Raw genomic sequence first — 24291 nt, 5'->3', positions numbered from 1 at the left:
CGAAAGTGACATTCACGCTCATGTACAGCCATGGCTTCAGATCCCATTTTGACGGGGCAATTTTGTCAGAAGCTTCTGTTTGTGAACTTGTATACGCTTGAACGAATCTAAAGACAACACGACTAATGCGATCGGAAAGACGAAACGCCAATAGGTTCTTATAGTCACTAAGTTTTAGAAGACGTCTCCAAACGAAAACGTGAAACAGTTGTGTTTGAGCTCTTACGAGACAACTAGCCTGAAACATATTCTATTAACAATAAAGATAAATAAATACATGAAGAACATAGATCAATAATCCTTAAACTGTGGTTCGCAGACCTATGAGTGTTCGAGTGCTAATAGTCAGGAGTTCACATGTGAGTTTTCAAAGTAAAATTTGATTCGCTATGTCATTTTCAAAAATGTAATAAAATATCATGCAATTCCACAAAAAATATACTTTAATTTTAAGAAATATATTGTAATTATAACTTTTTATTATTAAAAAAGGTAATTCTTGCCAAGTTTGTAAACTAAGTTTAGTTTTACTTACTTATTTACTGGCTTTTAAGGAACCCGGAGGTTCATTGCCGCCCTCACATAAGCCCGCCATCGGTCACTAGCCTGAACAAGATTAATCCATTCTCTATCATCACATCCCACCTCCCTCAAATCCATTTTAATATTATCTTCCCATCTACGTCTCGGCCTCCCTAAAGATCTTTTTCCCTCCGGCCTCCCAACTAACACTCTATATGCATTTCTGGATTCCCCCATACGTGCTACATGCCCTGCCCATCTCCAACGTCTGGATTTAATGTTCCTAATTATGTCCGGTGAAGAATACAATTGCAGTTCTGTGTTGTGTAACTTTCTCCATTCTCCTGTAACTTCATCCCTCTTAGCCCCAAATATTTTCCTAAGAACCTTATTCTCAAACACCCTTAACCTATGTTCCTCTCTCAAAGTGAGAGTCCAAGTTTCACAACCATAAAGAACAACCGGTAATATAACTGTTTTATAAATTCTAACTTCCAGATTTTTTGACAGCAGACTAGATGATAAAAGCTTCTCAACCGAATAATAACAGGCATTTCCCATATTTATTCTGTGTTTAATTTCCTCCCGAGTATCATTTATATTTGTTACTGTTGCTCCAAGATATTTGAACTTCTCCACCTCTTCTAAAGATAAATTTATGTATTGTGGGTCCCTATCACCACGGCATGCCGCGTCCTCAGGTTGCGGATCGAGGAGACGGCCTCCAGAAATGGAGGGTAGCTGTGAATATATTGAATAAGCAGTCGCGGACAGCCGATGAGGGGTGGTCCTCCAGCTTGGGGGTTGGGCGAAGGGCTAACAACCCATAACAGCTTGTAACGAATCCTTCAAATAAGCCTCGGAATGGGACTGATTCTCTGGCACGACCACAGCAAAGAATGAGAGCTAGATATAGAATAGACTTCGTGGGAGTACAGGAGGTTAGGTTAGATGGGAACGGCATAACACAAATAGGAGATTGTTTGTTGTATTATGGGGAAGGAAACGATAATCACCAATTAGGAACAGGATTCTTTATTCTTAAAAGAATAAAATCAGCAGTAAAAAAGGTCGAATTTATCAGTGATAGGTTATCGTATTTAGTACTTAAGGGTAGATGGTGCGATATCGTAGTTATAAATGCTCATGCCCCTACAGAAGAGAAAGTTTAGTTTTAACGATGTGTAAAGTGAGGAAATTAAACGCAGAATAAATATGGGAAATGCCTGTTATTATTCGGTTCAGAAATTTTTGTCATCTAGTATGTTATCAAAAAATCTGAAAGTTAGATTTTATAAAACAGTTATATTACCGATTGTTCTGTATGCATTGTTAGTAGAAGACAAGCCGATACTAAAGCAAATGCTACTGAAGGTAAATGGCAGCTCTGAGCAATATGAGATGGAGATAAATACAAACAAGATGAAGACCATGGTTGTCAGAAGAAAAATAAAGAAGGTAAACTTCCGAATTCTAAATGAGGCAGTAGGGATGAAAACATCAATAAAAATTACGAATTCCAACAGATTCTTCTAATTCTTTTAAAAAATGTTAAATTCATGTGTCTGCACACATATCTATCAAAAGGTTCGTGGTCCTATGCAAATAAACGTAAGTTTGTCAGTGTATGACTTAAAAATTGGAAAAATCGTTCGTTTCAGGAGACAAAAACGCGATTTGTATAAACGTTAAAAAATATATATAGGCTAAATTCCAACGGATTGTGTTAATTCTTTCAGAAAGTGTTAAATTCGTGTGTTTACACCAATATCTATCATAGGTTTCGATTTCCGACGCAAAGAAAACCTTTGTAAAAATTTAGTTTTGCGAGATTTTTAGGGATGAAAAGGTTTTTAATAGAAAAAGGAGCATCTTCTGCTGACTTCTGGAAAAAGAACTAAGGAAGAGACTAGTTAAGTGCTTTGTGTGGAGTGTGGCATTGTATGGGGGCAGAAACATGGACATCTTTCCAGAGTTCCGAAAAAATCTAAATTATGATTAATTTAACGACGCTCGCAACTGCCGAGGTTATATCAGCGTTGACGGTGTGCCGGAATTTTTTCCGGCGGGATTTCTTTTACATGCCAGTAAATTTACTGACATGAGCGTGTCGCATTTAAACACACTTAAATGCCATCGATCTGGTCGGAATCGAACTCGCAACCTCGAGCACAGAAAGCCAGCGCTAGGAAGTTTCTCAGGCTATTTCGTTTATATGACGTCATTCCATTTTCAACCAATGAAGTGTAATGAAATTTTGAATTCCAACCAATCACAGTCATACTTTGCGATAATTTTTGCAGCTAGATTTATCGCTATCAATTTATCGCATGGTCGTTCTTTTGTTTAGTCGTTGTCGGCAACTTTTTTTGCCGTAAATTGATGATCATGAATACATTAAAATGCAACAACACGGTTAAACTTTCCTTTCAACTTTAAAGCAATGAATGCAAGATTGATATTTTATATTAAATAATTGTCTATATTTACGCAGTGAAGACGAAGTTCAAAACGGCGCACCATGTAGACACAAAATCTTCATGCATCTTAATTGAACGTATCTTTTAAACTTGATTCTTTCAATATTCTCCCCAGATTGCACGCATACGCGACTGGAATATTGAACTGTATAGATGCAGCTTTAGTTCCGTTACACACTACAGCGAGAATGCGTTTGTCGAGCTATAAAAATGCTTTCGTGTAGCACTGATTGTAACGGTCGAAATAAGGTACAGTTGACATTGGTCCAGCTCTCACAGGTAATTTAACCTATAATTGTAGCCTATAAAATTTGTATTTTGTGAATGAAATGAAACAATTAATAGACAGTCATATGTTCAAATTTATGTAACATCATTGTATATCAAACCTAAAGACCTTGCATAGTAATAATGTCTTTGATCAAACTGCCTTCCGTATGGGGTAATAAAATTCGTGTTTTAATTAGGCCTATCTATACAGAGATGGCTTCACTGTGTAGCAGCATATCTCGCTGTGAGTACATAAGCATTGGTATATAGCTGTCCCCACTGTTACTGTTAAATTATGATTTCAGCAGATAATGAAAATGTATTTACGTTATAATAATAAGTACATGTAATTAACATTGTTAAATCTGTATTTTGATTTCGCAATTGGCATTACTGAATAATATCGAATTTCTTTATTGCAGTAATCGATATTCATCTACGAATATTTCAACTTCACAATGACTGGTTAAGTATTCGTTAATACACAATTTATTAACATTTTGCGATCGAATTTTAGAGATATATTATTTACGTTTTTATTTTATTCACGAAATATTCCTAATAAATGCCAATCGAGGTCTGAGATTTGCCGATAAATCCACGAGCGAAGCCAGTCATTACTACAGATAATCTGTGGCGAATCATCGATCCCCATCTCGCCAAATATCTTATTTTAATACCGTAGATCAGCCGTGGCGAAAATGTAACTCACGAGCACATTGTGGCTCGCAATGATAGCTGTGCATGTCTCTTGCTCCCCCAACCCCCACTCTCTCACTCACTGGAATCAAACTCCATTCCATTTGTATTTGTCTCTGACCTGCGAGTGGCGTATCGTCGCAATGTCTCTCTCGAAACCATGTACCTCTACAAAAACGAAAGTTTCAAGTAGGATAGGAGGAAGCATTTTTTTGCCTACAATATGGTGAGAATATTAAATGTATGATTTGTTCACAAGTACTACGAGGAAAACGGTTGTATAACATAAATCGGCATTAAAGTTACTACATGTTACTCATGAAACATTAAAAGGTTAAGTGTTATTATTATTATTATTATTATTATGATTATTATTATTATTATTATTATTATTATTATTATTTCGATCCTTTTTCAGCAGATGTACGAATAATGAGGTTAGGTCTTCAATTTAAACTCACAGATTTCCAATGTAATGTTACAATGAAAGCTAGATGTAAGGACTTGACAAATGTTGAACTTCTAAAATCTTTGCCAAAAAATAAATATCCGAAGCTTCGTTCTTTCGCTTGCTCTGTTGAAGCCATATTCGCTACAACTTACGTTTGTGAAAAATTATTTTTCAACAATGAAAATAGTAAAAACCTAATTTAGATCACGAGTGACAGACAAATACCTTCGTGATCAACTACGACTGGCAGTAAGTGACATAATTCCTGATTTTGAAACTCTGTCGCAGAGACATTCTGAAGCCAGTTAATTTTAGGTTGTGATAATTTGTCCTATGTTTTCTTGTTCATTTCTTTCTTCGTTACACGTACTAAACATTAGTTTGTAACCTTATACTCTATAAAATTATATTTGAGTGCTTGACATAAGGAAAATGAAAATCCGTTAAAAATTCAGACAGTTGCTTCACTTCCCCTCCGGGTGTCCGCCTCCCTCCATAGGTGCTATGCACGTTGCAGGTTACACAGTGGCTCGGCGCACGATTGCATTTTCGCCACGGCTGCCATAGATGAACCACGACACTTACATTTTCGCCACTTCGTCACAATTTCAAATCTAAGCATTTCGCTCGGCACTGCAGTTCCCAACAAGTACAATTATAGCCGAGATCCTTCTATCGATTTCGTGTCTGACATGGCAGATGTGTAAGAGCGTTCTTGAGGGAGAGTCGACTCGATTGGAATCGCCACTGTGTTTTCTATTTGTCCAACCAGAGCTCTGGGAGAGTAGCAAATGGAATGAGGAGACTTTACTCACGTCGTGTTTGTTTAGTGGGTGGGCGCAGGTCGTCAGATGGCCGTGGCAGCCCATCTACTCCAAGCATCCCGCGAACTAGTCGTCCTACTTATAATACAACGCGCAAGGATGATACGGGCCTTGGAAAAGAAGTTTATACATCTTGATTACACAACTTTTAACACTGTATCACTTCGGAATATGTATGATAATAACTTTTTTGTGTTAAATTTTAACGTACCTTGTTGACATGTTTCGACCTATTTTCGGTCATCTTCGGAACTGGTTGTTGTTGGTCTTGGCGCCTCTTGTTTCCTGTGTGGGTGCGTTCGTAGTGTAGAGTCAAAGAATGTATGTGTTTTGAAATTGAGTTGTGTGTTGAGAATATCGTTGGGGTGTGTTTTCGTGTGTCTGTATATTTCATATTGTTCTAATGTGTTTGAGTTTCTGGATTTTTGGTTGGATGTGTAGTATTTCCATGTCTGTGTTGATGTCTCTGTAGGTGTGGTTGGCATTTGTGATGTGTTCTGCATATGTGGAAGTGTTATGGCTGTGATGTGTTCTTTGTAACGTGTTTGAAATGATCTACCTGTCTGTCCTACGTAGAAGTTGTTGCAGGTGTTACATTTGAGTTTGTATACGCCTGTGTGGTTGTATTTATTTGTTTGTGTTTGTGAGTTGAGAAGTTTTTGTAGAGTGTTATTTGTTCTGTATGCGATGTTGTACTTTAATTTCAACGAGGTTGCAATTTTATGTGTGAGTTTGTTTTCGTATGTTAGTGTTATGTATTTTTTGTGTTCTTGTGTTTGTGTTGTATTCTTATGTTTTTTGTGGTTTTGTTTTGTCTTACGTACTATGTTGTCTATTATGTTAGGGTTGTATCCGTTTTCTTGTGCTATGTATTTGATTGTGTTTAATATAACACTCGCAACAACTTCTACATAGGACAGACAGGTAGGTCATTTCAAACACGTTACGAAGAACACATCACAGCCATAACAAAATTACAAAACACTTCTACATATGCAGAACACATCACAAATGCCAACCACACCTACAGAGACATCAACACAGACATGGTAATACTGCACATCCAACCAAAAAGCCAGAAACTAAACACACTAGAACAATATGAAATATACAGACACACGAAAACACACCCCAACGATATTCTCAACACACAACTCAATTTCAAAACACATACACTCTTTGACTCTACACTACGAACGCACCCACACAGGAAACAAGAGGCGCCAAGACCAACAACGACCAGTTCCGAAGATGACCGAAAATAGGTCGAAACATGTCAACAAGGTACGTTAAAATTTAACACAAGAAAGTTATTATCAGGCTTCGAGACTTCGGACCCAATAGAGCAGATCGATGGGAAATCCGCATAACGGCGTACTGAGTATAGTGGTGAAGCGTACAGTGGATGGGGGTACTGTAGAATGAATGCTAACGAATACGCAAAGGAAAACGCTCTGGATTTGAAGGTTCTGATGAATAATTTGGTTTTCATACAAATTGTGTCTGAAAATATTACACGGTTAGAAAAGTCAGAGCAAGAGATGCCAGAAGCCCTCAAATTAATTTAGAAAATGACATAGAGATTTAATGAGATATCAAGTACACCGGTTACTGAACGTGTAAAACAGAAGTCGAAATCAATTTTATGTAAAAATAACGGATATGGAACATTGTGTAACATAAACAGCAAATTAGTATACATAGAGTCACCCGAGAATAAAGGACTGTCTCTTAGAGACTGCAATGATGTTAGGTTTCTTCGTTTTGCTCCTATCACGTCATGAGACGTATAGCGCAGCTTTTCACAGTACAAACTGTATTTGGCAGATAAGCAAAAAGATTTACGTTTGAGACACTGATAATTTATCTTGCAGTACATTGCAATTCGGTACTGTAACTGCACTTCCTAAAGACGACCAATAGGATAAATGAAGAAATTAAAATTGCTACATGCTTATTTCCACCATTAACACCATGTATAATTAAAAAAATGCTTATAAAAGACAGGAGAATAAACGCTTTTCATATTGTTTTGACATTGTCGTTGTGTAATATATATTTACTTTCAGAATGTACATATGTGTGTTTCCCCATACTACTGTACTCTACTCTAAATAGCAACGTTGTTACCTCAACACATCTCTACCTACCTGCAGCGAGTCAACAACCTATAGTACATGTACAGTAAACTTATTGTATCGGGTCCCAAGTCTCGAAGCCTGGTTATTATCATACATATTCCGAAAAGAAGTTTATTGCTACCTAAAGTTGTGCAGTAACAAGCTAAAACATGAAACAAAGCACAAACACGTAGCGAGCTCTGTATTAATATTCACTACAGAGAAATTCTCCGCCTCAGAATCCCCTAGAGAAATCGACTCTGAAATATGTAACAAGATTTAATCGGAATTCTTTACATACCATTACAAAATGAGAACAAATCTGCCGTTTTCGTATGGAATATGTTTCAGAGTTCTTCTGTAAAAATCGGCGCAATGGACAGTTTGACAATATAAAGTCACGCAAGGTCATAATATACTCTTTACCTTCCCGTGTTTAGCCCTAAGGGGGAGGGAACATTCTACGGGGTGTTTACATTCTGCAACTATATATTGTTTTTTTATTAGGTTATTTTACGATGTTTTAATGAAGGACGATAAAAAAAATCAAATACCATTTTTCTACATTCTGAATAGTTTTCCAGAAAAACTTAAATTTAAAAATACGTGAATTATGAGATCGTACAACGCTGTAATCAGTAGGGTGTACATGTCAGTTGTGTTGTTCTTGACAACCCCTTCACCTGGCTTGTTCTCAATATATGGAAGTGGAAGATCATTGCTATGTACATTGTTTTTAAACTCGTAAGAAAAAATATAGATGATATTACGGCTTAATTTATGTGTTTAAACTGTGGTAGATAATGAAGAACGAACACTGCGCTTTTCACGTTAACTCTACAACCTAATTTTAATTAAATATTCAGAGAACACAGACAATAAGATACGTTTATTTCACAATACATTTGAAAGATTAAGAAATATCTCTACAATTCCATTTCAATTCAATATTCTAAAGGATGAAAACAATAATAATGCTTATTTCACGTCACAAAAACAAACTTTTAAAACATTTAAAACGATACAGGCAACAATAAAAATACGATATGCTATTTTACGTTAAACAAACAAAATTTAAAATATTATTTTTAAAAACTCTTTCGATTTAATTTTAATGAAATATTCGGTTGATACAGGACAAAAAAAACTTATATATAATTTATTCAAATGAACAAAGATCAGCCTACAAAATGCAGGTAGCCGCAAGGATCCTGAATTCCAGAAGACATTGAACAGTGAAAATTTGAACATGGGTTTACATAATACAGGGACATCATTTTATTTTTACTTCAACTTTTATTGTACCTGAGTTTCTGAATGTACTTCACTCCCACCCCTTCTACTAATGAAGATCAACCGTCCTCCACAGAGATCCAAGACTGCATATACAGTCATAGTAGCCTTACGGTCACAGTAAACAGTACGTTCCAAAAATATGTTCGCGTTTTCCAGTGACAAAAGAACTTTCAATATTGAATCATTTTCGGACAGGTACTGTCGTCCATTTGCCTACGTCGCATCTCGGTTTCCCCCACCAGCTTTTATTCGCCAGCTAGTGGCTGGGCTGTCTTAGCTCTTTTTTTGAAAACATTAATTTCTGTTAGGAATTGGACGTCTACGTAATATTATACAACTGTTAAAAATAATTTAAATGAAAGGGCCTCGTTATGTAATTAACTATCACGTGATTTCCCCCCTTCTACGACCCTACGACAAAACCCCTTGGACGGACAGTAGATAGTATGTCTGAGTAATTTTATCTGTGCGGGTCGGGTAGAAGTGAAGATTGGATTTACAGTACGTAAGATACTCTTTTATAGAGTAGGTACAGAATTATTTCAACATGAGTTACTAGTACGAAGGACGAAACTGGTAATTGGAATTAGATGCAATAGTCTATAGTGCGATAATATGCACAAAAGAACTGAAGCATGTATCGAAATGAACGGCCACCATTAAAAAAAATGTGTTTAAATATCCATATTATGATTATTTTTCAATTTAACTTCATTCTCTATATTGTACGCTAATGTGCTGTGGATAGTATAACATACACTGCATAATGAATACGTACGCATGGATTGCTCAGTTCGTGAGCAAAAACACTTATTCTTAATACAGTACTGTATTTTGATTAAACAAAAACCTAATGAAAATTATCAAACTCAAAATTGCGATATTTCCTAATGTACGTAAATGGATGAACTACTTTTCTTCCCTCCTATACCTAGTAGAGCGATTTGTTTGTTTTTTACGCCAGTATCATCGAACTCCAGTTGAGGGAATGGGGTAGCAGACGGTGTTTCCGGTTCTCTAAAGGTATAGCCAGGTTAATATTAAAAATGTTGTGTGATGTCCCTGTATTTTGAAAGCAAGGATTGTCTTCAGCCGATTATATATAGCTCCTTCCCACTTTCATTTTTGAAGTGATAATCGGTAAACTCACATACAAGAAATCAGACTTTCTAGCCGTCTTTAAAAGCAACTGTGTATGTTATGTCTACACTTCTCATTTTATCGCTCGTGGTCTCGAAGGTGCCAGCTTCAAGGCACCAAGGCCTCTCTCCAGGCAATGTCCTTTACAGCATTGTCAGAGTGCATTACGTTTTAAAATTTCTTTACAGAACGAAAAATTACATTTATTTTGTTCGATTCAAATTTCTGCACATTTGAAGGACAAAACTAAACTTGATTGAGTATACTTACTTACTTACTTACTTACTTACTTACAAATGGCTTTTAAGGAACCCAAAGGTTCATTGCCGCCCTCACATAAGCCCGCCAGCGGTCCCTATCCTGTGCAAGATTAATCCAGTCTCTATCATCATAACCCACCTCCCTCAAATCCATTTTAATATTATCCTCCCATCTACGTCTCGGCCTCCCTAAAGGTCTTTTTCCCTCCGGTCTCCCAACTAACACTTTATATGCATTTCTGGATTCGCCCATATGTGCTACATGCCCTGCCCGTCTCAAACGTCTGGATTTAATGTTCCTAATTATGTCAGGTGAAGAATACAATGCGTGCAGTTCTGTGTTGTGTAACTTTCTCCATTCTCCTGTAACTTCATCCCGCTTAGCCCCAAATATTTTCCTTAGCACCTTATTCTCAAACACCCTGAACCTATGTTCCTCTCTCAGAGTGAGAGTCCAATTTTCACAACCATATAGAAGAACCGGTAATATAACTGTTTTATAAATTCTAACTTTCAGATTTTTTGACAGCAGACTGGATGATAAGAGCTTCTCAACCGAATAATAACAGGCATTTCCCATATTTATTCTGCGTTTAATTTCCTCGCGAATGTCATTTATATTTGTTACTGTTGCTCCAAGATATTTGAATTTTTCCACCTCTTCGAAGGATAAATCTCCAATTTTTATATTTCCATTTCGTACAATATTCTGGTCACGAGACATAATCATATACTTTGCCTTTTCGGGATTTACTTCCAAACCGATCGCTCTACTTGCTTCAAGTAAAATTTCCGTGTTTTCCCTAATCGTTTGTGTATTTTCTCCTAACATATTCACGTCATCCGCATATGCAAGAAGCTGATGTAACCCGTTCAATCTTGATTGAGTATATTGGGAATAAATTCAATACCTTTTTTTATTTATTTTATTGGGTTATTTTACGACGCTGTATCAACATCCAGGTTATTTAGCGTCTGAATGAGATGAAGGTGATATTGCCGGTGAAATGAGTCCGGGGTCCAGCACCGAAAGTTACCCAGCATTTGCTCGTATTGGGTTGAGAGAAAACCCCGGAAAAAACCTCAACCAGATAACTTGCCCCGACCAGGATTCGAACCCGGGCCACCTGGTTTCGCGGCCAGACGCGCTGACCGTTACTCCACAGGTGTGGACTACTAATAATAATAAACTAGTAATAATTTTTCTGGTAATTTTCGCTTTTACAAAAATAATTGGTGTTAACATGTATAATTATTCATCATGAGACCGAAAATCGCTTTTTTGAAATTTTTGTTTGTTACCTTTTCACGCGATAATGACTGAACGGATTTCGATGAAAATTAAAATATAAATTAAGTTCGTTGTAACTTAGATTTTAGGCTATATAGCATTCAATATACCTTATTTAAAAGGGCCTGAATTAAATAAATCGAAATATCTCGCTGATTATTGCTTTTTGTGAAAAATGTTACATAACAAAAGTTTCTTTAAAAATGATTTGCGATAAGTTTTATTCTATGAAAAATTTTGATAGGACTGATGGACTTTTAAAATAACAATACAATAAATTTTCACCGCCACCTCAGATTATAGCGTTTGTTGTTCCTGCAGTAACTCCTTTGTGTAAAATATAAAATTTTTGAGTAGGAAAAAAAAAACACACATTTATTTATTCCATGGCAATGGTACATAGGAGAGCGTGAATTCTTACATTTTCGAAAGAAAGGAATATAATTACATATCACTGTTTATGCTGTATCACTATTTAAGTTATTTGAAGGGTTCAGTACCATAGTGGTCCAAGCGCTATTTACGAAGACGTAGAAAACAAGGGTTAAAATTAAGTTATTACCGTAATTTAATGGAAACATATAGCAAGTAATATAAATTTTACACATTAAAACTAAATGATATGTAAATCTTCATTAAACTATGGTTGCATGTAATAAAAATTAGAAACATGTTAAAGGAATTGTCATTGCACCAAATGAGTGCTCTCTGGACCAAAATGATCGCATTTTAATGATTTAAATATAATTTAAATTAAGTGACATATTAAACGATTTATCCTTCTATCAAACACGAATGTTCCCTGGATCAAACGTCCTATTTTAATTATGTAATTACTTTATATTTATTCTTGTGCGAGATCGTGCGTATTTGCCTGTTTTCCGCACAGAACCAATACGCGGTAAGTGTGAAATACCACATTCAGTATTCCCAACGTAACACACATAACAATTTCCCTCTTCTTACCGCTTAAGCGCGACATTCATTTTACTGCTTTAGGCTTTTAACATATTATTTTTAGAGACGTTTAACATAGTAATAATTATAAATTGGAAACTTACCACTGCAATTTCACCTAAATTGCACTGTTAATTATTGTTTTTAAATATTTGCAAAAATTAAGTAAAGTCTACTACTCCACGAAAGCTATTGCATTCCTGATACAAGTAACATTAAGGAAGCCGTGAAAAAATCAACAAGATTCCAGATGCCGATGTTATTACTGCAATATGTTATATAAATAATATTGTTAAAATATTAAAATGAAAAATAAATCATTACATAACCTTACCGTTTGTTTTAAGTTCGCATTTATAGACTGGAGGGGGGGGGAAGACAGACGTATATCACGGCCTGCTGGAGCATAGTAAACACAGAAAACATTTTATAGCAACAATGTTGAAGAAAGATATTTTGGTTTTCCGAAGTTGCCGTCGTTAAACAGAAACCAACATGGAGATTTCATTGCAACTAATTAGAAATTCGCCTTTCAGGTATGTAATAAACGATCTTCGCACAAAATAATGTACGATACACGAGCGGTATGCTTGTTTTCATGTTCTCGGAAATTAAAAAAGCTCAACTACGTTTCACTTTTTCAATCTTTTCCTCGACCATGAAAACGTCAACATACCGCTCTTGTAACGTATATTACTATTAACTGGTGCAGCGGAGCGCACGGGTATGTCTAGTATAAAATAATTTTTTCTCGAAAAGAAAGCAAAAACGAATTGTATTACAATTTTGGTTAAAATATCTCAAAGAATAACCGCTTGAAATTAATCAGTTCCGGTTCACCCTGTGTATATAATATATTGATTTGGTATCATATAATAACTTCAAAGACATTTTTAAAAACACTTTTTCTCCAGTCTCCTACACGTAGGCTAATAGAAGGAATTAAATGCTAAAGCCTGTTTTCAATTAACTACTGTAAACACACACAGTTTCATTATTGTTGTTTGAAGCACTGAGGGTACAACTTGTATTTAGTTGAGCAATTCAAGTGCACTTCCAGTAATCACTGCGTACTACACCCACGTATTTAAAGACCCACGCAGAGTACAGTCCATTTAAAGAGGCTATAAAAGTATTTACATACAATTAAACCCTCCACAACACCAAGCCTAAATCATTCTGCAAAGTTTGAACACCGGTAAGGTTACAGTCTACACAGTAAAGAAAAGTGATCTAAAAATCTAGCTGTTAACTAAACTGTAAATAAAAAAAAAAAAAGTCTAATAAACATAAGATCTAAAATGAATATCTTGCGAGATAGTAGTACTTGTTCACCAACATCATAGGACATGCTCAATGTTATTGCTGTCCCCTTTGCCAGATAGTCAGTCATAATTACGAGTAATTATCTCTTTAGCATTGCACAACACGGACGCCATGACTTTCGCAGCCGGTAGAACAGCTTTTGCTTTCGTTGGACAAGAAGAATCACTTTGCTTCCACTGTATCCCCAGCAACTCTAAGGAGCGGATTTCTATGTAATTAAATATTATTTTTGCATGTGATAAAAAACAATTAACAAAGTTAAAAATTCCTAACATGAAGTTTCAAGCAAATCAAGCTTTCAGGCATAACTCCCTGTAAAGTTAATTTGAATAATTTAGAGGGAAAAATTGTTCCGGGTTCGATACCCGGCCCCGGAACAATTTTTCCCTCGAAATTATTGAAATTAACTTTACAGGGAGTTATTCCTGAAAGCTTGATTTGCATAATACACGTCACTGTACGTAACAGAAAACTACAATTTAAAGTCACATAGAGTTAGTGTGCACTCCAATGTTGGTTGCTTGACTGTTGTCAGCCCACTTTGAGGTCTGTGGATATAGAGGGAAAAAAAATTGGATCGGTGTCGGGTAGAGTTCCCGGGTAGCTCAGTGGGAGAGCGTTGGTACGTTTAACCAAAGGCCCCGGGTTCGTTACCCGGCCCCGGAACAATTTTTCCCTCGAAATTATTCAAATGAAGTTTCAAGTTTAAAACCCGAATTTTATTTCACATAAAAAAAACATATTTTCACAAAAAAAAATGTAAATACATATTTTCAGGAAATCTATTATAAACACATAAATCTTGGAAATTTTTTTTACTTAAGTAATTTTTACAAGAACTTTTAAACATTTTAAAACTCAATCAATTAAGTCACTCAGAAGGGCGTTATATTTTTAAGAATTCTTGGTTGCTTCGTGTTCCTAAGCGCTGTGTGGTGTATCCGTGATCCATTTTCGTAATAGTATCGCCTCAAGTTCTGAGAACTGCTAGGCAGCATATCAGTGTTATTATTAGAGAATAAATTAATATCGACAAGGAGGAGAGATCTTGCAACACATAGTTACGAATGTTTATTGTTGCTGAAGATGATTTCATTCCACGCCTTGTTTGTGAAACACAACAGATAAGAGCTCGGGTATGAACATTATTTAATTTAAACAAATCTCTCCCCTCTCGCTCATGTCTATCAAGTAAGGCAATACGTCTTGTTGTGATTCCCTGTTATAGGGCTTCATCAATCGATAAATGTTATGTTTTACTTAACGACGCTCGCTACTGCAGAAGTTATATCAGCGTCGCCGGATTTGCCGGAATTTTGTCCCGCAGGATTTCTTTTTCATGCCAGTAAATCTACTGACATGAGCCTGTCGCATTTAAGCACACTTAAATGCCATCGGCCTGGCTCGGGATCGAACCCGCAACCTTGGGCACAGAAGGCCAGCGCTATACCAACTCGCCAACCAGGTCGACTCATCAATCGATATCCATCAAGGTATACTGAAAGATGGTTATTTAAAAGACGATTTGGCTTTCCTATTAGCAAATCTAAGCTTTTTGTGTGACACCATAAAAAAAACTCGAAACATCCAAAAACCTGTTGTCTGAAACAGGGAGGTGCGTGCCGTGAAAATTAAACTGGACTCGCTACCAGGTTCAGAAGTACAAATACTAAGGGACAAATTCCAGAATGTGTTTGGGAAAAACAGTGGACATAAAAAATTGTAAAGTTGCTCAAGTATTGGAGGATAGCCTATGCCTGTAGGTGTAATTGCCGGTGTAGGTGTTTGTGACATTCCTCTAAATATGCACGTCTGACGTCCTGTGATGTGGAAAGATCGTTTTCACAGTATAAGTCGTTGTTCAGAGATAATCGGCATGCATTTGTGATGGAGAATTTGGAGATGATCTTTGTTGTTCACTGCAATTCTCGGCCAACTACTAGCCCTCAAGTGTGGTTGGTGAGTACCTAGTAACATTTTTTTTTTCCAAGCTAAGTAAGGTATTTTTGTCATATTTAAAAAAATATTTTTTTTTTTATTTTTAGCAAATACTTTTGTACTTTTTAGCACATAAAAAATAAATATATTTAAATTTTTTAGCACATAAAATCCGCTCCCTATTTATCTCTAGTACGTAACAGTGGATCCAGGTTTCATCAGTGATCACAAACCGCCTAAATAAGTCGGGCGTAATTTTTTACAAATCGAGCCAGGCAGTCCCTCGAAATTTCACATCAGACGTGTTTTTATTCCGGTGTTAACAAATGCGGAACCTATCTTGCGGAGACCTTGGACATACCCAAGATATTGACTAAGATGTGGTGCACTCTTTCAGTTCAGATACGCATAACCTCGCTAATTTCCCGCGGTCATTCAACATTTCAACACCATATAGTAAATTTTTTCTACGATTTCTTCACTTCACTTTTCTCGATCATGTTTAAATAGTGCCGCCCATTTTTTCACAGCCGATAACGATGGAGCGGATTCCCCAATGTAGCATCCATGTCTGCTTTAATTTATGTTTGACACATTCACTTCTTTTTTTTTTTTACTAAATATTTAATGACACACGAAGCTCGATATTGTTCATTTTTGCCAATCTCTTCAACGCACTAACTTCAAAATTAAACTAAACAAAATGTAGTTAATATGTAGTTAACATAGAAATGTTTTCATTGAACAGAACTAGACTCTTGCGGAAGTTTCTAAATAGTCTTAAATGACCAAGTTGTTATTTTTTTATCCTCTCCCTTCTTCTTTTCTTTCTTTTATTTTTTATTATCTTGATATATTACTTGATCATTTGTATCTGTATGCCATTTAGTACGACTTTGCTAATGAACATTTTATGGCCCGATTGTATAAACCATTTAATCTTAGATCAGAGGTTAAATTGATCCTTGTTTCAGCTGAACTTGGAATTTTGTATTGTATAAAGTCTAATCTGAGATTAATTTGTCTCAAACTAAAGTCAACTTTGAATGAAGAAATTTCTCCGATTAAGTTAGATGATCCAAGTTCAGTTATTTCTTTTCTGTTTGAATTATACGAGTGACAGATTGTGTAAATAAAATATCCATTATTATTAGTATTAATAGATATGATAGGTACATTTACATATACTTCTTTCAATTTCTTGCCTTAATACACAAACAATCTTACATTTTATAAGGCTCTATCGTGATCAGCAGCATCAAATAAGATAATCTATAATTATATTATGTTTATAACCACCATTAATTATTAATGGATATGATAGGTACATTCATAAATTTTCAATTAACTGTATTACTAAACGAAAATTGTCGTTTTATAAAGCTTTATTATGTTTAGCAGTATCAAACACCATAACATGATAACAACTTGGAGAACAGTCAAGGTTCTTCTTATTGTCCGCCATTATTTACATTGCACCAAAAAAAAAACCAGTGTCTCCAACAGTGCGTACGGAAAGTCGCCAAAAAGTAGTTGTAAAGTCGCTAGATTTCTCATTATCAACAAAGAAAGATTAAATTTTGTCACTATGGGGTGCTATAAAGGTCACTAAATCCCTATTTAAGCAATGTAAAAGTTAAAAGAAATTGTTGTTGAAAAAGAGTTAAAGTCGCTAGATTGGCAACACTGAACAAGCCTGTATAACACGGTCCGCGCATGACGTATTTCACCTGTTTATGCGATGTTGCCAAATCCTTTTCACGTGAACTTAGATTGCATTTGAACCAAGGTAATTTGATCGCAGAAAAGTTTTATACAATAGAAGAAGTGTCTGAACTCGGTTCACTTTTCGATCTTCGATCAAAGTTGATCTTTAGTCAGGGAGTTTTATACAATTGGGCCTATGTCTTGTAACCCACATGTATTCTCCTATTAGTATATTAACTGTATAATATATCTCAAGTGAATTAATCGTCGAATTTATCTCGAGCATTTTAGGTCTTATAAATTTTGTCTGTGTGTCTGTGTGTCTGTGTGTGTGCGTGCGTGCGTGTGTGTGTGTTTTTTCCCCTTATGTTATGTAACTGATTTTGATTACGTGTAATTTTCTACTTTATTTTATACATTATGTAACCGATCTTGACTATTGTAATTTTATATTATGTAACTGATCTTGTCTATTGTAATTTTCTACTATATTATATGTAATTTCTAAGGTATTTTCTTTTGTGTAGTTTTGTAATCTAATTTTGTATTTCATGTATATTGTTGAAACCTGGTTGAGTGGAAGAGAAGGCCTCATGACCTTAACTCTGCCATGCAAAATAAACCTCCTACTACTACTACTACTACTACTACTACTACTACTACTACTACTACTACTTCTTCTACTAATTATGATCTTTCGTGCTTAAACCAATATAAAATGGCCGCTAACAATGGTGGTATTTTGACATGTTTTCAATGCCATCTATGTGTCAGGTCATGAACTTTTCACACCTTGTTCCTATGACAACAACATGCAATTCACTGCTCTCAGGCCCGGTTTCTTCAACCTTTGTAAAATTATAACAGTGTGTTATACCATTTTAACTGTAAACTTAACAGTTGAAGCATTTCTTCAACTACTGTTAGTACTAACAGGCTGTTAAAACCTATGTTAATTTAACTGCCCAATTTCATGCAGTTAAATCATTTAACTCTCTGTTAGCATTAGAAGTATTCCATATGGCTGGTGCGTTAGATGCTGAACTTATATGTCTGGATTATTTAGAAAATGATATCCATGAATACATGAACATAATACATTCTGTGATTTCACAGACCAGAAGTTCATACAAAGGTAAAGGCTATTTTCTGCCAAGCCTCACTTTTCGCTTTCAACTTAGATCTGTTTGTTTGTTTATTCTCTTTAATTGGTTTATACTGCGAAATAATTTCCAGCAGAAGGTTTCTTTCGAACGAAGAGAAATTAGTCCCAGGATTTCTTTTTGTTCCAGTGTTTTCCATTTCATAACAGCAATACCAATACGCCGCTCCACGCTATTGTGATACAGACGAGGAAAGAAGCAGAAATAAAACCTTAGAGAATACAAAGACTTCTATCCTCTCTGAATCAAACAACGGAAACATGTGAGAATCGCAATTGTCAGAGTTCAGAAAACAGAATTGAGTCTATACTTGGTTATAGGTTATTGTTAAACTCTAGAATCTCTGGTCCTAACAGAGAGTTAACAAACAGAATGTTAAAATGTGAAATGTAAAGTTGAAGAAACGCAATGTTTTTAACAGCAATTCATACTTTTAACTTACAGTTAATTAACGCTATGTTAGGTGCATTTTAACAAAGGTTGAAGAAACCGGGCTTCAGTCTTTTGCATCAAATTGACCACTCCGCTCGAGAACCAACACAACTTAGGGATCTCTGTTAATTCTACTGTTTACGCGAGAATGCTGTATTATTCACTTGTTGTTGCAGCTGACTGGACCGGCTCGGGATGTCCGCCTCCTGACATGGCGCTCAACGGCTCAGTGCTGCCCAGATCGGCCGCTGACCGGCACCGCTCCGACTACAGCACGGAGATCACGGAGGTCAAGTTCTCGGGGCAGATCGGCCCGCTGGGGGAGAAGCGGCTCTGCAAAATTAAGTGCATAGGGGGAAACTGGGTCGGGCCGCTCTGCCAGAACCAGGACGGTGAGTTTCCAAACCGCACATCTACGAAGCAAATTAACTTGTCTAAGCTATTGGAACGGCTTTCTACTCTGGAGACCCGGGTCTTGAATCCTGTTAATTGTAAGATAGAATTTTCATTGACCAAGAACAATTTATCAGTAGACAATGGATTTCTAGGTAATAAAAAAAGAGATATTTAGGACTTCATAAAATCCAATATAGGACTTCAAGAAGTTTGTATAAAATTAACAATTAGTAATTTTAATTTTAGGTAAATATACCATTTTAGTTAATAATTTTATATAATAATAAATTTTCAGTAAAATACACTTTTCAATTTGTGAGGTCAGATAATCTGTTACATCACAATATTTAGTACGAAGTCACTAATATTTTCGACTTTAAAAAGTCATCTTCAGGTGCAATGAGATGCAAACATTATTTAAAAATAGGTGATAAGTTGATCTAGCAATTAATAACATGGTAAGTAATGCACGTACTGGCATTTACAATTATATAAGTTTCGTGCCTCTTGAGGTAAACTGTACATGGTAAAGCTGAACACTGATGCTAGATTTTCGTGTGTATATAAGACAAGGAGAAGGCACGGCATGATATTAACCTTATACAATTAAAGGCAAAGTATTCTCATTAGATCGTATCATTAAAATTAAATTTGTACAGTTTGATATTAACTATGTTAAAAAGTTAAATATAATGCATAAATTTAAAAGAGATGGAGAAGCTGTGATGCAAATGCTGTTGGTGGGAGAGCACGCAGTCTAATTCGTCATGGTGAATGCCATAGTTGTCTGAAAATATTTTAGTTAATAGGTTATTATTAATTTTGAAAAAGTTGTGACAGCTGATATCAGCGTTTCTTAAAGGTTTATTATATTTGTACTTACATAGTTGTTCAGTTGTTTGCATCCAGACAAGGGGGCGTGTTTCACCCGACGTTACATGTTTTAGACTGAGTGATGATGTATGGACAGATAACTGAGAGGGGATGCCAGGAGTGACTATTCAATAACATGTTATTTTATTAAGTGAAAAAAAATACCATTTTAGATTGAATTTATGTAAAGGGTGCGGCAAAACATCCTCCCTAATTTAAAGTTTAAGGGGACACTCAACTATATTTTGGAACTTTTTTCCTATTTGACCAATCTTTTTCAAATTTGGAGGAAAAGTTTAATACACACATGGAAAGTAACATGCAAAATCCCTGCTCATTAGATCCAATACTTTTCAAAATAAAAAATATTTCAATTTTTAATCAACCATTAATTGAAATCTCACTTTTAATTACCATTTTTTATTTTTTGGCTTTGTGCATTTGACTGTGCCTTCTCAATGAATAGGGGAATAATTCTGCGTATTGATTAATTCTGTCACGTAAATTAGTGTAGAAATTTAATTTTTTCATTTCTATGACGCTTTTTCTCCAATTTTTAAGTTGAGTGTCTCCTTAAATAAAAAAGAGATGGATCAAAATAAGGAAACTTTATTAATATGAATGGTATCTTAACAGTGGGAATTTTTCATTTTTTTGAGTAACGTGTCTCTCAAGTAGTGTCCTTCACTATCAATGCATTGTTGAATGCGACTTCGGAAATTCTGCATCACTCTAACTAGCATTTCTTGAGGAATAAGACCAATTTCTTCCTGTATTGCATTTCTTATGTCAGGCAAAGTCCTCGGCCGATTTTTGAACATCTCAGCCTTAAGATGCCCCCCCTAGGAAAAAAAACGCAGGGTGCAAGGTCTGGTGATCGTGCTGGCCAGGGGACGTCGCCACGTGAAGAAATTAAGCGTCCGGGAAACATCTGAGCAGCGACAACGGAATTACCACTTGCCAGAAACGATACCACATCGTAAGCACGTTCTTCACCCGTCCACGGCATAGTTTGAATTCGGTACAGATTACAATTTGCATTAATTGAATGTCAATTCCGTGTATTCAATGTCCTATTGAATTCTTGTTGTTTTGCGCATATCATTTGATATCGCTATGGCAACGCATGTAAACCTAAATTTCCCACTATTTAGATACTACTCATATTAATACAGTTTCCTTATTTTGATCCACCTGTTTTTAATTTAAACTTTAAATTAGGGAGGATGTTTTGCCGCACACTGTATAAAGAACTGGTTCTGACCATGAGTGCTACTGAACTGAAGACTCATAATTCTATCAATGAAAGAGACTGATTGTTGATTGGTCAGTTTAATTTTGTATAATGGTGTTACATTTATGCGAAAACTAATTTGTAAGCTATCGCCTAACCTGAACAACCTACCATCCCTTTTATGCTATAATGGACTTTTCCAAAAGAACTTCGATTCCAGGAAATTAGGTAAAATCTTCTTTCCTCCACTTCCAAAACCAATATGAAACGTTCTTGCCTGACCAGTGTTTGTCTGTAAGAGATTTTTTGTTCTGCATTTTAAACAGCATTTTTGTACTTTTTTTGGAATTTTTTAATTTTAGTAACGGTATTTTTATTTTTAATGTACTACTTTAGAATTAATGTCATTATTTCGGCAATAGTTGAATTATTCCGCAAATATCTGTCTTAAAATCGCCTTTATGCATACAAAATTTAGGCTAATCTAGATTGGGTAATCTGAGATATGTCGAAATTTACATGATAGTCTGAAAGATGTGTACTGTATTGTATTTATTAACATTCCATGGTATTCATACATTGCTTACAGCTAGAATATGGAACAAGTCAAAAAAATTAATACTATTATAAAATCATAATTTATAGTCACAGTCTAGTTGGAATATATACAGAAGAGATTTACAATATAGTCTACTAGTACAACACGAAGTTTTAGTATCAATTTCATGAAGTGTTATTCAATGTCATGAATTCACCTACAGAATAGAAGGCGTGAGAAATTAGGTACTTCTTTAATTTGGCCCTAAATAATTTTATGTTTTGAGTTTCATTTTTTATATCGATGGGGAGGCTATTAAAATTTTTTACTGCCATATAACGCACTCCTTTTTGATAGCACGATAGACTTGCCGATGGAGTATGAAAGTCATTTTTTTGACGTATGTGATCCTGAAAACTTTGTAACTATTTCAATGAGGAAGATTATTAATGAAAAGATATACTGACAAGCTATGGGCATTATTTGTAGTTTTTTTTTAAATAGTCCTACACGATTCCCTAGATTTGGCACCTACTATTATTCTAATTACTCTTTTTTGTAATAGAAATATATTGTTACTATCTGTAGAATTTCCCCAGAATATTATTCCAAAACTCATTACCGAGTGGAAGCATGCAAAGTATATTGTTTTTAAAGTATTGATATTTACTTAATTTTGCATAGATATAATAGCAAAACAAGCTGAATTTAGTTTGGGGGTAATTTCTTTAATATGATTTTTCTAATTTAACACATTATCGATTTTTAAGCCAAGAAATTTGGTGGTTGTTGTTCCTAATAGGGATATATTATTAATTATTGCGCTAGAATTTACTTTTTATATGTTAGCATATTATCTGTAAATTAATGTAATAACACAATATGTAATTATAATTAACGACAGTAGGCCTTCTTATAAGTAATGCCACCATAATTTACGTTTTGTTTCAGAGGGGGGACGCTACCACCCCTTGTTCCGCGGCTGTCGTCTGGACTACGTGCCCCCTCACCTCATCATCACATATAAGAACGTCACCATCACAGTAAGAAAAATATTAAATATTTTTCTTGTTTATAGTTTAATTTCAGGTATAAAGTTTGTGGCCGGCAGGAAAAAGGTCTTAAGTAAAAATTTTATACTTTTCAGGAGAGCAGGAGAAAGATTGAAATTGGTGTCAATTATAGAGTTGTTTTAATTAAGAGGTTTTTCCTGGATATTATTTGTTTATATTTCTTCTAAAATAGGTAACGTTGCTCATTTAACAATTTTCTTGATTATTTCCAAAAATTGCCGCACTTAAGCCCCTTTAAGACTAGAACCCAAACTGAGTAGAAGAGACTATTTAAACATAAGACCTTTGTGCGAGATCGTGCGTATTTGCTTCCACATTCAGTATTCCCAACCTAACACACATAACAATTTCCCTCTTCTTACCGCTTAAGTGACATATTGATTTTACTGCTTTAGGCTTTTAACATATTATTTTTAGAGACGTTCAATATAATAATAACTATAAATTGGAAACTTACCACTGCAATTTCACCTAAATTGCACTGTTAATTATTGTTTTTAAATATTTGCAAAAATTAAGTAAACTCTGCAACAATGTTGAAGATAGATATTTTTGTTTTGCAAATTTGCCGTCATTGAACAGAAACCAAGATGGAGATTTCATTGCAACTAATTAGAAATTCCTCTTTCAGTCTCGGAAATTAAAAAAGCTCAACTACGTTTCGCTTTTTCAAACTTTTCCTCGAACATGAAAACTTCAACATACTGCTCTTGTAACGCATATTACTATTTTCATGTCAAAACAAATGGGGAATGTAAATTATTAGGAATGCAAAATAGGTCTTAAACAATATAGGACTGTTTACCTGATGCTTAAAGTTTTAAAAGAAAAGCGCATCAGTATGTAATAAAATAGCTAAAATAGATGTTAGACCTTTTTAATGGGGAACCATGGAAAGTAAACATGTGGTGGTTTGTAAGGAGTATTAAATATTCTTAAGTCCTTTATTCTGTGTGTGCTCGATTCAAAAAGTACTTAGGACATTTGGTAACGCTCTATAAATCCAGTCAGGAGTCTTATTCCACTTTAACCGTTTTACCAGATTGTAGAGAATTGTTTCCGCTTTCAGAATATATAAAAATCTCATTTTCACAAAAAATTGACTTAAGACCTTTTTCCTCCCAGCCACAGAAGCAATGATGCTTACCCATTTATTCATTTCATTTTTTTTTTCATTTTTTTTTTCCATTTATTTATTTTATTCCATAGATCTTACATGAGCAATGAAGCTTTAAGATGTGGAACATGTCAACATTTTACAATATTACAATTACAATTTTTACAAATTTTTATAGTTTTAC

The 24291-nt window shown here is 35.1% G+C and overlaps 1 protein-coding gene across 1 annotated transcript in view; it reads left to right on the top strand.

Annotated features, from left to right (window-relative positions):
• The window catches only part of hig (hikaru genki), a 617858-nt gene that overhangs the window by 168001 nt on the left and 425566 nt on the right, over nucleotides 1–24291 (top strand). Inside the window, exons 2-3 of the mRNA XM_069822891.1 lie at nucleotides 19053–19268; nucleotides 22869–22960. Of these exons, the coding sequence (XP_069678992.1) occupies nucleotides 19053–19268; nucleotides 22869–22960 (308 nt within the window). The remainder of the gene's footprint in view (nucleotides 1–19052; nucleotides 19269–22868; nucleotides 22961–24291) is intronic.

This window comes from Periplaneta americana, chromosome 4 (genome assembly GCF_040183065.1).
Source record: "Periplaneta americana isolate PAMFEO1 chromosome 4, P.americana_PAMFEO1_priV1, whole genome shotgun sequence".
Taxonomy (NCBI): domain Eukaryota; kingdom Metazoa; phylum Arthropoda; class Insecta; order Blattodea; family Blattidae; genus Periplaneta; species Periplaneta americana.
Note: the sequence above shows the minus strand (reverse complement) of the source record. Positions and strands in the feature narration are given on the sequence as shown.